General features: G+C 42.5%; 1 protein-coding gene across 24 annotated transcripts in view; it reads right to left on the minus strand.

Annotated features, from left to right (window-relative positions):
• Positions 1-1,128: 1,128 nt before the first annotated feature.
• LOC115522300 overlaps positions 1,129-14,346 on the minus strand; it is a 99,994-nt gene continuing 86,776 nt past the window's right edge. For 20 of the 24 annotated variants that reach the window (XR_003971332.2, XR_003971328.2, XR_003971327.2 and 17 more), the window contains 3 exons: positions 10,147-10,266; positions 7,595-8,112; positions 1,129-3,065 (listed from right to left, as the gene is read on the minus strand). Coding sequence is in view for 3 of the 24 variants with exons in the window: in XM_032594391.1 (XP_032450282.1) it covers positions 2,343-3,065; positions 10,147-10,215 (792 nt within the window). In the remaining 21 variants the exon portion in view is untranslated. Of the gene's footprint in view, positions 3,066-7,594; positions 8,113-8,147; positions 8,498-10,146; positions 10,267-12,472; positions 12,904-14,346 lie in introns of those variants that run through there. The other 4 variants (XM_032594389.1, XM_032594390.1, XM_032594391.1 and 1 more) reach the window with 3 other exon arrangements.

Below are 14,346 nucleotides of genomic sequence, written 5' to 3' on the forward strand. Positions count from 1 at the left end.
CATACCTATTACAGGTTGAGATGTGGAAAAATTCTACTTTCAGGTGGAAGTGTGAAATGTTACAGCCCCTTGAGAAACCAATCTGGAAACGCTGATTAAAATATAGATTAAAAACTTAAATATATGTACTCTTCAATTCAGCCAACTCAATCCTAGAAATCTATCCCACAGAAATAAACAAAACCGCCAGAACTTAAAAACTTTTTGTTGTAATTGTTCCTCGTAGTAAACCCTAGTGTTAAAAAAGCAACCAATAGTGATTAAAAAATTGAAGAGATCAGGGTTCACCCACACTATACCTTTTAGAAAAATGGATCACCTATAACAGTTAATATAAGATATGGAGTTCCACAAAATGTGAAGTGAAAAATAACAAGCTCAAGAAAAGTGGGAAGTCACCCCAAATACAGCATATATTTTCCAATCTCTCTGCTTTTTCTCACACTGTCACACTTCTATTTAAAACACCCTTCTTCCCTGACATCAACCTCTTACCTCTGCCTAAAAAGGCTTACCCATGTTGAATATAAATTAGCCTTACCATTTTAGAAGAGCAGTACAAAAATATGATTCAAAATATTCACCCAACAATCTTAAACCTCTGAATTTACAATAAAGAAGTAAATGTAAATGAGGCATATACAAGAAATTATATAATTTAAAAAAAGAAAGAAAGAAAACAATTCAAATGTTTATCACTGGGGGGAACAGGGCTAGTCAAATGATTTATGATTTGTATGCTCCATAATATATTACACAGCCATTAAAAAGGATGATGGAAGTCATATCGATTTGTTAAAAACATGTGGGACTTACTGTGTAAGTGATAGAGGTCACTCAAAGACAAACATGTTATGATTCAATAGCATAAAGTTAGGCGTATTTACCTGGACATATATTCATATTTATTTATAGAGAGATTAAGGATTTCCCAAAATATTTTAACAGTGGTTAAATTTGAATCTTTGAACTTGTGAGATTTGAGCTCATTGTAGTTTCTTGTGTTTTTTCATTTTTACATACTATTTTAATTTTTACCCAATTATATGTTATATTTTATAAACACAATAGTGCTATTTTCTAAAAGTTCCAAGTTTTAGACTGTCAAATTATGTTTAATAGACTTAATAAAATAATAACTGGCATTTATTGAGCATTTACAATACACTCAGTACATGCTAAGTACTTGTACCTATTTTAACTTACTTGTCTTCACAACAAACTTATTAGTCAAGTACACTTATTATCCAAATTTTATAGTGAGGGAAGTGAAGTATAGAAAGGTTATTTACTTTAGAAATTCAAACTGCGATATTTTTGAATTTTTCTAAACAGTTTTGAAATGACAATGAAAAAAGTTTTGCATTTATCAGCACTCACCCCATTATCTAGAAGAGTCAACTAATCAGGACCCTTTATTCAATCTCTCATTCCCTAAGCCATCTGTTTTTACCATGAAGGTTTAACTCTTTCTGTTCTTATCAATGTGCCCTCTCCCCACTGTATTTTCTGCCACCCTTTGAAGCACAGCTATGGTGAGGCTTTCTAGCATTGGCTATACTCATTTACACGCATCAGTATCTGTGTGGTTATAAAACTATCCTTTACAAGATTTTCCTTCATGCTGTGACACCCAGAAGGCAAAAGAAACATAATAAATGACTCAAAGTTTTAATGCTTAAAGGTTTGTCACATGGGAAAAAAATGCTCAACAAACACAGCAACCCAATACCCATGCACTTCACATTTCAGAGCATGCAATGGATGAGATGTAATTACTGTGGTTAATTGGTTCCTGGTAAAATGTCACTGAGAATAAGAACTCATTAATATATCATTTCAATCACTGGAGACACCAGGTGCTCTTACTCAGGGTCTGCTCCGTGGTATCAGTACTGACATCTTTCTCAGGGTTATTGCCCTCTTCAAAGGAGAAAATATAAACACCAATGTGTATATTATGATTTGGAACGTGTTCTCTACAGTTTCTATAAAAAGTCATGCAAATTATCCAGCCAGGTAAACTTCTACATAATTCAGGGAGATCCATGTGAGATTTCTGTCTAAAAGCCTGACCTTTACACATTAAGCAGGTGTGAGTTTGACAAATATAAAGGCAGATGAGTAAAAAATACTATCTCTGGCTTGTCTTTATTAATGCTATTTTGGAAAAAAAATGTAATTTATCAGACTGAAAGAAAAGCTGTTACATCAAGATTGTCTCACAGGTCATGTTTCCACATCAGGGAGTTAAATAAGCCCTAGAGATTAAAATAATTCAGGAAAAAGTCCTAAATGTATTCCACCAATTTTTAACATCATCTCTTCTGCTCTCATGTACCTCAGTATCCATATAGCTCCCATATCTCTAAACACTGCATGTTGAAATGAGAATGAGAATGATGATGAAAATGATGAAGGAGAAGAAGGAAGGGGAGGAGGGTAGAAAAAGGGGAGGAGGAGCAGTGGGAAGAGGAGGAGAGGAAGAGAAAGATGATAGTGGTGCTGATGGTAATGATGATAATGGTGGTGGTAGTGATCAAGATGATAGTGATAATGGTGAAGATAATGCTGGTGATGTTGATGATGAAGTGGTGGAGATGATGCTGGCAGTGATGCTGCTGCTGCTGCTGCTGCTGGTGATAAAGATGATGGTGATAATGGTGATGATGCTGTGATGTTGATGATGATGATGGTGACGGTGAAGGTGATGCTGGTGGTGGTGATAGCAATGATGATGCTAGTGATAATGGTAAAGATAATGCTGATGCTGGTGATTGTGGTGGTGATGTCAATGATGATGATGATGGTGGTAGTGGTGGTGGTGATGATGATGAGATAAAGATGATGGTGATAATGGTAATGATGCTGGTGATTTTGGCGATGATGACGATGGTGACAGTGGTGGAGATGCTGGTGGTGGTGGTGGTGGTGGTGGTGATGATGCTTATGCTTATGATGGTGATGGTGGTGAAGGTGATGCTGATGGTGGTGATGTTGGCGATGCTGGTAGGGAGATGATGGGTGCCTTCTTGCATTAGCCACAAGTACGCACTTCTAGGTTCCTAACATGCATGAGGACATTAAAAAGACAGTCATTGGAACTGAAAGAGAAACTACATTTCCACATTAGACATTTCTTCATTTTACTTTCTAATTTAGTTATTATTTTTAGCAACCAATCTCCATATCGCCTTCCATGAGAAATACTTCTAACATTTCCAAACTTGTGGGGGATTTTTAGCTAAATATATTCATCCTCAAAAAGGTGGGGGGGAAGGATTTTCTCACCAGAAGACTGAACTTGTCTCTATGTGGAAAAGTTTCTTCCTGAAAAGCATTTGTGCTTTTCACAAAAATGAGTATTTATTAACATGGAAAATTGATTTTGAAATGTTAAGTAAAACAAATCAGCTTACAGAATAGAATGGACAACATGAAAATCACTTTGTTTGGAGATATGACATTAATACATAGTCAACTCTGGGTTGTAGAATGATAGATGATTTTATGTTCTTGGATTTTTTTGCTTTCCTACATTTTTCCAGACTTTTTTTTTTTTTTTTTTGCAATGAGCATGCGATACTTTTGTGATGAGATAAAAATACTCTTTTAAGCCTCTGCAAAGAAAGAGGACATTTTTTCTGGCTGTAGCTGGAATACTAAAACTGTAAATGGAATGCTTATATGGAGGAAGCAATGAAACCTGAAAATACAGACCTCACTTCTCTGCTAGAGCTCAACTTACAGCAGTAAAAGGGCTCTCAGGGAGAAAAAAAGAAATAACATGAAGTGTTGAAGAGGAAACACTTGCAAGGGTCAGGGAGAGGTGTCTGAAAGAGGCAGAGTTCATTTCAGCTCAGCAAATACTTATTTATCATCTTCTCCATAACAAGCAGTGAGCTCCACAGCAAGATAGAGAATCCGAGTGTTTAGAGAACCTACAGCCCAGCAGGAGAGAGAGCAGTGGGAGCACCTGACTTCAATGCAGTGGCAAGAGTGTTCTGCATAGGTGGGCACTGGCTCCCATGAAATCCCAGAGAGACCCTAAAACCCGGCATGAGGGTAGATTTCTCAGAGATATACATATAGAAGGTGAGCAAAACTAAAAGAGAGAAAGAAGTGAGGGTGTGTTCCAGGCAAAAGTAATGCCACTAACAAAGACACATCAGTGAACTGCAAGGTGCATTTGTGGAGCAACATACAGAGGCAGGTTGGTAGTGCTAGAGTACCAAGCAAGGCAGACAAGCTTATGGTGTTGGGAACCTCCACCCTTCTATATGAGACTAGGAAGGTTAGAATTTAACTGGTAAGAATGGAAATCCATTCATGGGTTTTAAGAGGGTTCATGATGCTAAGCCTTATATTCCCAATGATGTTAAGAACCCCCTCACCCTTTTGTGTTTCTGAAATGGCTTCACAAAAATACCCATCCTCCCCATGTGACCTATGCAAAACATGCCATCCACACTTTGTCATGACTCCAATAACACCATGGGTTCCTACCTTGTTTGCCTTTGACAAGACTGAACACAGACCTTTCCCCTTTTGCCAGGCACAGACTATATTAGTTTCCGAGGGTGGCAATAACAAAGTGCCTCAAACTAGGTGGCTTAAAACAACAGAAAATTTTTTGTTTCACAGTTCTGAAGCCTAGAAGCTTGAAATCAAGGTGTTGGTAGGGCCATGCTCTCTCAAGACTGTATGGAACCATCCGTTCCATGCCTTTCTCTTAGCTTCTAGTTTTGCCATCAATTTTGTAATTACTGGCTCAAAGATTCATCACTACAATCTCTGCCTCTGCATCATGTGGCCTTCTCCCCTATGGGTCACTATCTTCACCTCTTCTTGTAAGGACAGCAGCCATATTGGATTAAGGCTCACCCTAATGACCTCATCTTAACACAATTACATTCAGCAAAGACCCCATTTCCAAATAATATCACATTCATAAATACTGGTTTGGACCTCAACATATCTTTTAGGGGGACACCATTTAACCTAGACCCTCCAGCTTCCCATTCTTTATCTCATAAATGATTCAAGCTCTTTGTTTCCCTGAAACTAGCTAGCCACAGGGGAAAACAAAAACAAAAACAAAACACACATTACTTAGGCAGATTACTGACTGAAGCTTTCCCCATTTAAAATACAAACCCAACTATAAATCACTCCATCTGTAATGTCCTTACCCCTCCCTATAAAATTCTAAGGCAAATCCACATTCCAAGATACCCTGAGCTTCAGATCTGGGGTGCTTTCCTATTGCAACAGGCTGAATAAAATCAATCCGCTTACTTGTTCAGTTTTTGTCTTTGACAGTGAGTAAAAGGTCATAGTCAAATCCTCTCATGTATTTTGAGCAGCAACCCGCAGGTAGGCCATGGCAGCAAGGGCTGATAGTCAATGCTTGAACTCTGCTCAGCCCCGACCCTGCCACAGGACCACACCTGCGCTCACACCTTCTTTTCTACAAACATCAGCTGCTGACAGCTCTCAGGGACAGCTGAGGGAATTGCCTTAGCTTATTCACTGTGTACTCTAAAGACTAGACAGATGTGACAAGATAATGTATTCATGGTTTGTTTCTTCTAACTGTAGTATTTTCCTTCTCTACCCTCTAGCAAATATAAAAAGGGAGCCAGGCCCAGTGTTGCCTTCTCTCGTGCGTTTTTGTGTTGCAGAGGACAGAGGCACCCAAGAGATAGCACTCCCTTCCCCTATCCCCTTTTGTGTCCAAGACCCATTGCTCACTGAAGCCGTTAGGCTGAATGGTCCCAGAGCAATGGATGGGGCAGGGCATGTGGCAGCAGCCATATCAAAAGCACCTGGGGGGTGCTTGGGTAGCTCAGTCAGTTAGGCATCTGACTCTTGATTTTGGCTCAGGTCTTGATCTCATGGCTCATGAGTTCGAGCCCTGCATTGGGCTCTGTGTTGAAGTGCTGAGCCTGCTTGGGATTCTCTCTCTCCCTCTTTCTCTGCTCCTCCCCTGCTTGTGCTCTCTCTCTTTCTCTCAAAATAAATTAAAAAAAATTTTTTTTTTTTAAAAAAGCATCTGGTATTTCTTTCCGAAAGAGCCTGGAAACAATTTTTTCAGCCCCTTAAGGAGAGGTAACCAGAGTACCAGAGCTGGCTCAGGGATGCTGGGGAGACAGAATATTAAGAAAGGTGGCTGAGGGGCGCCTGAGTGGCTCAGTTGGTTGAGTGTCTGACTTTGGCTCAGGTCATGATCTCGCAGTCCGTGAGTTTGAGCCCCGCATCGGGCTCTGTGCTGAGAGCTCAGAGCCTGGAACCTGCTTCGGATTCTGTGTCTCCCTCTCTCTCTGCCCCTCCCCCGTTCATGCTCTGTCTCTCTCTGTCTCAAAAATAAATAAACGTTAAAAAAAAAACTTATAAAAAAAAAAGAAAGGTGGCCATGGGAACAGTAGCCAAAGACAGCATGCCACTGCTTGACAGGAAAGTAGTGTAGCCACCCACCTTCCAATAAACCTTGTAAATTTGAGCAGTGAGAACCACAGCCATCACAATGATGGGCTGTAGACCAGAGGGCTTTCTGCCATCCCCACTGCCCTGATCCTTGTTTGCCTGAGTGGAAATGGGGCAAACCTTCCAAACAAGATAGAGATCTAATTTCTCACCCTCTAGAGAGTTAAAGCTCACAGTCAGAATAAATTTGATTTATAAAAACAAGGTATTTCTCACCACCCCCCTCCAAGAGTGTGGACTAAAATTTTCACTGCTGTAGAGGCAATGTAATCCAGCCAGACGGCAGTATAAATAAGACAGCTGCCTTTCAGCAGCTGTGTCTCTCCAAACTGCAGCTCAGCGATCATAATTAAAACCCTCTGGAAATCCACTCTCCAGGGAACTGTGGTGGGTCACCTCTCCCAACGCCCTACCAACAAGAAAACGCTGCCTCTCTCCTCCTTGTTCCTCATTTGTCTTGTAAACAAGAAATTAAACTTCCATCTCTGGGCCAAGTTGACTTGGGTAACATAAGTGCAGGTTCAGTGGGTCTTTCCTGCCCCTGTGGGAAGTGGGGGAAAAGGCGTGGGGTATCCCTCCTCCCGGGAACCCCCCTCAGTTTCCAAACAGGTAAATGAGAATATTAGGAGAAGATAGACTCTCTGACCTACGTGGCAACAAGGAATCAACTGCTGGAGACGCTCAGGAAAGAAGAAGAGATGGTATTGTGGAGAAGGAGCCCTTCCCAGGAAACGTACTTGGGAAATGGGATGGTCCCCTTTTTTATTTGCTTTAACCTCTTCTGCTGTCGATCCTCTCAAAGATGTTGAAGTCCTATCTCAGGCCTTCCACAGTCCGAGTCACCGAGACCCCCAACACTCCACGCCCACTTCACCCATGGCATCCACTTGGCCCCTCTGCCTTCCTGAATTGCCCTTCCTGGTGCTCCCATATCTCTGGAATCAGTTTGCTGGTCCCTGTGAGGGCCCAGGGGCAGATGTCCTTCAATAGAATTGTGTGTTCTCTCCCTTCCTCCCCCCACCCTGGCAGCATCTTAGGACAACAACTCCCAGGGTTACTCAGTACTGTCAGTTACAAGAAGAGCCTCATCTGGACCATTTAGACTTACCTTTAAGGACAGAGGAAGTCCTGCCCATGAAATATAAAGGTTTTCCCCTTCTCCCAGTCAGAACTGACCACAGAGAAACAGAGAAACAGCTTCAGTCCTCTTCTCCACTGTCCATCTCCCTGTACCTGGTCTCTCTTGCTTCTTAAGAGCTGAGGTCTGGGCAGAGCCATGAGGGAAGGGGGTCCTCTTACATAACTCATGCTGTCCCCCTTTAACCAGCAATAGCCTTGATGCAACAGCCTTGATGGGACAGGTGTCCCACACTGGGGCTATGTGAGGGCTACATGGGGGCACCTCCATATGACAACTCTTTGGTGAGCACTTAAGACTGGGAGTTGTTAGGCTCTGTGCTGACAGCTCAGAGCCTGGAACCTGTTTCGGATTCTGTGTCTCCCTCTCTCTCTCTCTGTCTCTCTGTCTCTCTGTGTCTGTCTCTCTCTCTAAAATAAACATTTCAAAAAAGGTGGTGGGAGTAATCAGGTCATGTTGTTTTCAGCTTTGAGGCTTCAGTAGAAAACCTGAAATAACAGGAAAAATTTTGTATGTGATCCAGCTACATATTTGACTCCTCCCAATCCTTCAAAGTCCCAAACCAGCTCCTGACCTCTCCAAGACGCTTTCTGCCCTGACAACTCTGGCCCTCACTGAGATCTCCTTTTCTGGAATATCCAATGCACTTAATGTCAGAACAACACATTCTGATGAGTAGATATATTCTGTCTCATGTTGGTCTCCTGTTGTTTCTCCATGTTGTTCCCAATAGCACGGCAGACTTTTTGAAGGCAGAAACTGTGCTTTATACTTATTTTGTATCCCCTATGGCTTTTACCTCTTTGCTGCCAACATAAAGGTGCTCGATGCATATTTGAAGTGAGTTGAATTGAATTTTCAATCAGACACACACTGGAGAGAGAGAGAGCCTCGATGTGGCTAGGGGTGCAGTGCAGCAGCACAGAAGAGAGATTGCACACAAAGTTTCTTTCGAAATTTGGGTATTGTAAGATTGAAGAAGGGCTTTTTAAAGGTAACACGTGCTGTCATTGCTGGCAGCTGGGTAATGTTGTTCATACATCTCTGGGAATAATGACATGGGCTTAAGATCCAGTGCAGCGGATCCATTTGCACAGGCAGCCGCTAGCATGAGCACCATGAGAGGGGATGATGGAGGGAGTGAGGAGATGACTGCCTTTCTCACCTCTGCTCAAACCTTCCCACCCAGGTTTGGTGACTAGACCTGAGTGGCAGACACCAAGATGTAGCAGGAAATCCCAGTGGGACCAGGTGCCATGGGTCAGAGAGGCATGTCCCCCTCCTCTCCTCTCTCACATGCACATACGTGGAGGCATGCACATTCCCACAGAGCATCAGTAGGGACTTACCTGCCAAATGCAAGTAACCAATAGGGGCTGAGCTAGTTCCTCTCTTTCCTTACCTTCACACCCCTTCTCCACTGGAAGGGAGTGTCTTCTGGAAAGACTATAATACTGCTCAATCCCCTCCAAGTGCTCTTTTATCCTTCTAACTTCAACATGTCTACCTTGGATTACTGAAAGAAGACCCTAAGGTCTCAGACCCCACCAGCTAATGAATTCAGAAATACTTTCCAGTTAAGATGACTGGACTGCACGACATCACTGGAGTCTCAGAGACTAGAGCAGGAGATGGAAAGCCGTGGAATTCCCTTCCTTTCCTGTAGACCTATGGAAACTTAAGGTGTGTGCAATCACTTGCTCCCAAAGCTGGTGGACTTAGGGTTCCTCGGCCCTGCGAGCATCTTATCACTTCCCTTGAATCTGGAAGCTGGGACCAAGGCTCTTATCTGCATTTCCTCTGCTCATCTGCACTTCCATCCCTGCCAGATGACAACAGCCATGCTTTCCTGGACTTACTGGAGCAGGAGGTCCTCCTACCACAGCCAGCCAGGCTTCTCCCTGCTCCCAAACTTCTCCAGCTCAAAAGTTACCTTGGGGTGATAATAATATAAGACAAAATTGAAATTAATTTACTAGAGGTTGTGGGTCATTTAGATTCAACTAGTCATTTTTAGGTAGTACTCAAAACAGGTAGGGCCAAAGAGAAGGCACTGAGAACTTTCTTTACTACCCTTTGAGTCAGGTTAGCCTGGTCCAGTCCTACAAAGAAGGGCTCGAAAAGCTGACAGCAGAGATAGTTGGGGCACATGAGTTGTATCTCTGCTTGGTCCTGTGGCTGATGGCAGTGTATTCCGAATGTAATGATTCTTTTTATGTGACAAGGAGCTGGAGAAAAGGATGCTGAGCAAAGGAGTCCATATATTCCCCATAACTCGAATTACTACAATGAATTGCCACATTACTCACCTTTGCACTGGACATTAATCACAAAAACAAAAAACTGCCGAGCCAGGGAGTTACAGAGGATGTGCTATTTCAGCCCTCACCCTGTGCCAAATGCACACAGCAGTGATGAAGTTCGTGGAGCTCCCCCTGCCCATCTGCTGCTAAACCATTAGCATCGAGGCTGGAGAGGCAAAGTCTCAGCAGGGACTGAGACAGAGCTGGGCTCTTCCTCACCTGAGAGGCCATCTGCCTGCAGAGGGCAATCCAGATCCTCCTCTGGCCCTTGTACTTGCCATTCAACATGTCTCTCTATAGGCTCATGTCTGATTTTGCCAAACTCTGGAGAAGGAGAACCTGAAATATTAAAAACAGCCATACTGTTTAATATTATATATATGTGGGGAAAAAAGAAACAAAAATTATTTATTTTATGACACAGAAAGAGGTAAATTATTAACGTGAAAATGGAAATGACCAGGAGATAGATAAATATGATCTCATTTGTCTATGTATATGTTTTAACAAAATACACAATATTTTCCATCAGCTTGTGGAGACAGTCTCAAAGGTGACTCTAAGTAGGCTTACAGAAGTAATGTGTCTAGAACAATTGAGTTTGGGGCTAAGATATTCCTTTAACATGACTTCTGGAATTGCTTCCCCTCCCCCAGGTGGGCATCAGGTCCAGGGTCCTGCATAAAGCAGGGAAACAGAGTCGCGTGGGTTGGCTCTGTCGGTTAACCAATCCTTCTGTGATTTTGGCTTCGGTCATGATCTCATGGTTCATGGGTTCAAGCTCTGCATTGAACTCTGTGCTGGCAGTGCAGAGACTAGTTGAGATTCTCCCTCTCTCTCTCTCTCTCTCTCTCTCTCTGCCCCTCCCCCACTCATACTCGCTTTCTCTCAAACTAAGTATTTTAAAAAAACAATAAAGCAGGGAAACAGGGGTGGGGGCAAGGTTAGGAAGGTGGTCATCAGTCACCTGTCTACACTGGCTCCACAAGCCACCAGTGCTCTCCCTGTAATGGTCTCTTCAGCTCCAGTGTACTGTTATCTTGTGGGCAAGAGAAGTTTGCCCTGGATCCTGCCCTGTGCTCCTGACACACCCTGCAGTCATTTTCTCTGGGTCTTTCCAAGCCCCTACTTCTCTGCTAGGGAACAGGGCTTGATTTCCCAGTGTTCTGGCACAAATAGTCCACTGCTCTTCCTCCTTCACGTCCTTCTTGATCCTAAAGAAAATCTTTCCCCCAGATAATATAAACTATCATATAAAGAAAGTACAAAGTCAAAAAAAAAATGTTAAGAATATTCCATTCCTACCCCCAATTAAAGGCAGACAATAGCATTTTGCTTTTCCTGAACCTAGATTGTCTTCAAAAACTAGTAAAATATAATAGACTTATCAAAAAAACTTTGACTTTTAATAGACGTCCAAATAACTTGTTCGTGTTTGAAAATAAATACTTACACAGAGTAAAGTGTATTTTATATCAAACAAGTTTGAAGAGCCATGTACTATAGCATTCTATAAAATAAGCAAGACAAAAGCTGGTCTTGTTTTGTTTATTTTTTTAAAAAAACAAATACCTTGGGGCGCCTGGGTGGCTCAGTCGGTTAAGAGTCCGACTTCGGCTCAGGTCACGATCTCACGGTCCGTGAGTTCGAGCCCCGCGTCGGGCTCTGGGCTGATGGCTCAGAGCCTGGAGCCTGCTTCCGATTCTGTGTCTCCCTCTCTCTCCTGCCCCTCCCCCGTTCATGCTCTGTCTCTCTCTGTCTCAAAATAAATAAAAAACATTAAAAAATTTAAAAAAAAAACAAAAAACAAAATACCTTTACATATGTTAAGTATAATGAAAAATATGGTGCTATCAAGAAGAGAGCACTGAAACAGGCAGTAAATAATCTGAGTTCTTTTCCAGAATGGTCCACGTAGTTACTGTGTGAACTTGAGAAAATCACTTAGGCTCTCCAAGTACCACTTTCTTTTATCTTTAAATGGGTATCATTGGGGGGAGTGCCTCGGTGGCTCAGTTGGTTAGCATCTGACTTCAGCTCAGGTCATGCTCTCCTAGTTCACAAGTTCAAGCCCTGCACCGGGCTCTGTGCTGACAGCTCAGAGCCTGGAGCCTGCTTCAGATTCTCTGTCTCTCTCTCTCTCTCACTCTCTCTCAAAAATTAACATTTTTTTAAGTGCTTATCATTGTGGGGTGCCTGGGTGGCTCAGTTGGTTAAGCATCTGACTTCCACTCAGGTCATGATCTCATGGTTTGTGAATTCAAGCCCTGTGTTGGGTTCTGTGCGATAGCTTGGAGCCTGGAGCCTGCTTCGGATTCTGTGTCTCCTTCTCTCTCTGCCCCTTCCTGTTCATTCTATCTCTCTTTCTCTCTCTCTCTCTCTCTCTCTCTCTCAAAAATAATAAACATCAAAAAAAATTTTTAATGGGTAGCATTGTTGAGAAATACAATTCCTCGGAAGTAGATCGAATGAAGCCCCAGCCATCAGAGCGTTCTGGGTGTTTCCCCAAGTCGACACTGGCTCTTGGCAAGTCAGGGAGACTCACCCATGCTCTCTCACTCCTTTTCACAGTCATTTCCACACATCAACTGAAGCTTCCCTCTCAGAATCTTGCACCTTATTGCCTCCACGTCTCCCCTCTAACAGAGGAAAACATTTGGAAAACCTTCAGAGAAAGACATTCGCGACTTTATGTGTTAATCCTTGCAGAAAAGTTAAGATTTTAAAAACAAACATCCTCGAGAGAAGACAATGCTGAACCCAGGGACTGGGATAAAAAACTCCACAGCGCCCGACTATAGAGCTTTAAATTTGAACACAGCGATCTTCCTGGCATGGCTCAAATCATCCAAGTAGGTGGCTTAAAAGTGAAATCATATGGAGCCCAGATTTTTTTTTCCTCACCAAAAATCTCAGCTTCCAAATGAAGAGTAATTGAACAGTGACATCAGGCTTTGTCTCCCAACAAATGCAGCTGTAGCAGCCAGCCTAACAGATGTGATTTACCAGCCTGTTTGACCAAAGCCATTATCATGGAAGATATTACTTACACGAAATACATTCTCTCTTAAAACAATAATCAGTATTAGACTCCTGTCACCTTCCCATTCAAACGGTGTAATACGCTGAGATGTGCTGGCTGATGAAATAAACGTAGAGGAGAAAGTCTTTGGAGCTTGTTTTAGTCCTGCCTTGCATGAGCAAGCTACAGAAGCCAGTAAGAGAGAAGGAAGGGATGGTCACTGGGAAGGTCATCATGAGGCAGGTCAGGGTACACTTCCCTTTTTTTTCCCTGCCACCTCCACTCCTAGAATGTGTCCGTCTGTCTGTGTGGTTACTGGCATAATAACTCACCAGTTATGCCACAAGGGAAGTCCTTGCAGTTGAGAAAGGCTTGCAGTTGAGACGTTCCATCTGAGTCATTTGAAAGACCAACACTAATCACAGAGATGCTGGGTCCCCATCATTGACCTCTGGGACAGTGGGCAGAGGCTTCCAGTGTTGACTACTTGGAGCAATTTGGTAGTAGAGCCAGAGAGGATGGAAGGTACAGAGAAAACCTTTTCTCAGAAGGAGAATTGACTTTGGGGAAACACCCAGAACGCTCTGATGGCTGGGACTTCATTTGATCTATTCCCAAGGAATTTTATTTCTCAACAATGATACCCATTTTAAAGATAAAGAAACTGGTGCTCAGAGAGCCCAGTTCACAAGTTCACACAGTTTCATCCTCTCTGGCTCTACTAGGAAGGCAGGAGTCCAAGGGACTCCCAAAAGCCCATCCAAGGCCCTTCCTCTGAGTGTCTGTACCTCTGTACCCCTAGTGAGATAATGTTACCTATTCACTCTGTACACCTGCCCCTGTCAGGGAGTGGGACTTAATGCAGGGTCCTACCCACTGTGGAGGAAAAAGGTCCTCGGAGCCGGAAGACTGAGCTGCAAAGAAATGTCAAGTACCCTATTTTCTGGCCTGTGACCCTCGACAAGTTCCATAATTTCTTAGACCCTCTTGTGTGACTGTCCCTTGTGAAACGGAAGTAACATTGTATGAGGGTTAAAGTGCCAGACTAATGGCTAAGTGGTTACCAAATTCACCCAACAAATATGTATTGACTGATAATTGCAGTTGGCACCTGGCATTCTGCATTTCTATGCTATCTTTATTTGCCAAAATAGTGGTATTTTGTTGGTATAAAACCATAAACTTTAATTTTTTAAGTTAAAAAAAACTTTAACCTGAAATATATATGAAAAGTGATATAAGGCATTAAAGTCTTAATTTGAATAATCCAGAAAGCATTTTTCTCTCCCTCAGTAAGTGGAAGAAAATGACAATAAACAAAGCAAAGATTCTATTTCAAGAGTCCCACTCTGGATCAAGACTTTCTGTGTAAATGAAATATGTACAGGGAGGTGTTA

This window comes from Lynx canadensis, chromosome C1, assembly GCF_007474595.2.
Source record: "Lynx canadensis isolate LIC74 chromosome C1, mLynCan4.pri.v2, whole genome shotgun sequence".
NCBI classification, from domain to species: Eukaryota; Metazoa; Chordata; class Mammalia; order Carnivora; family Felidae; genus Lynx; species Lynx canadensis.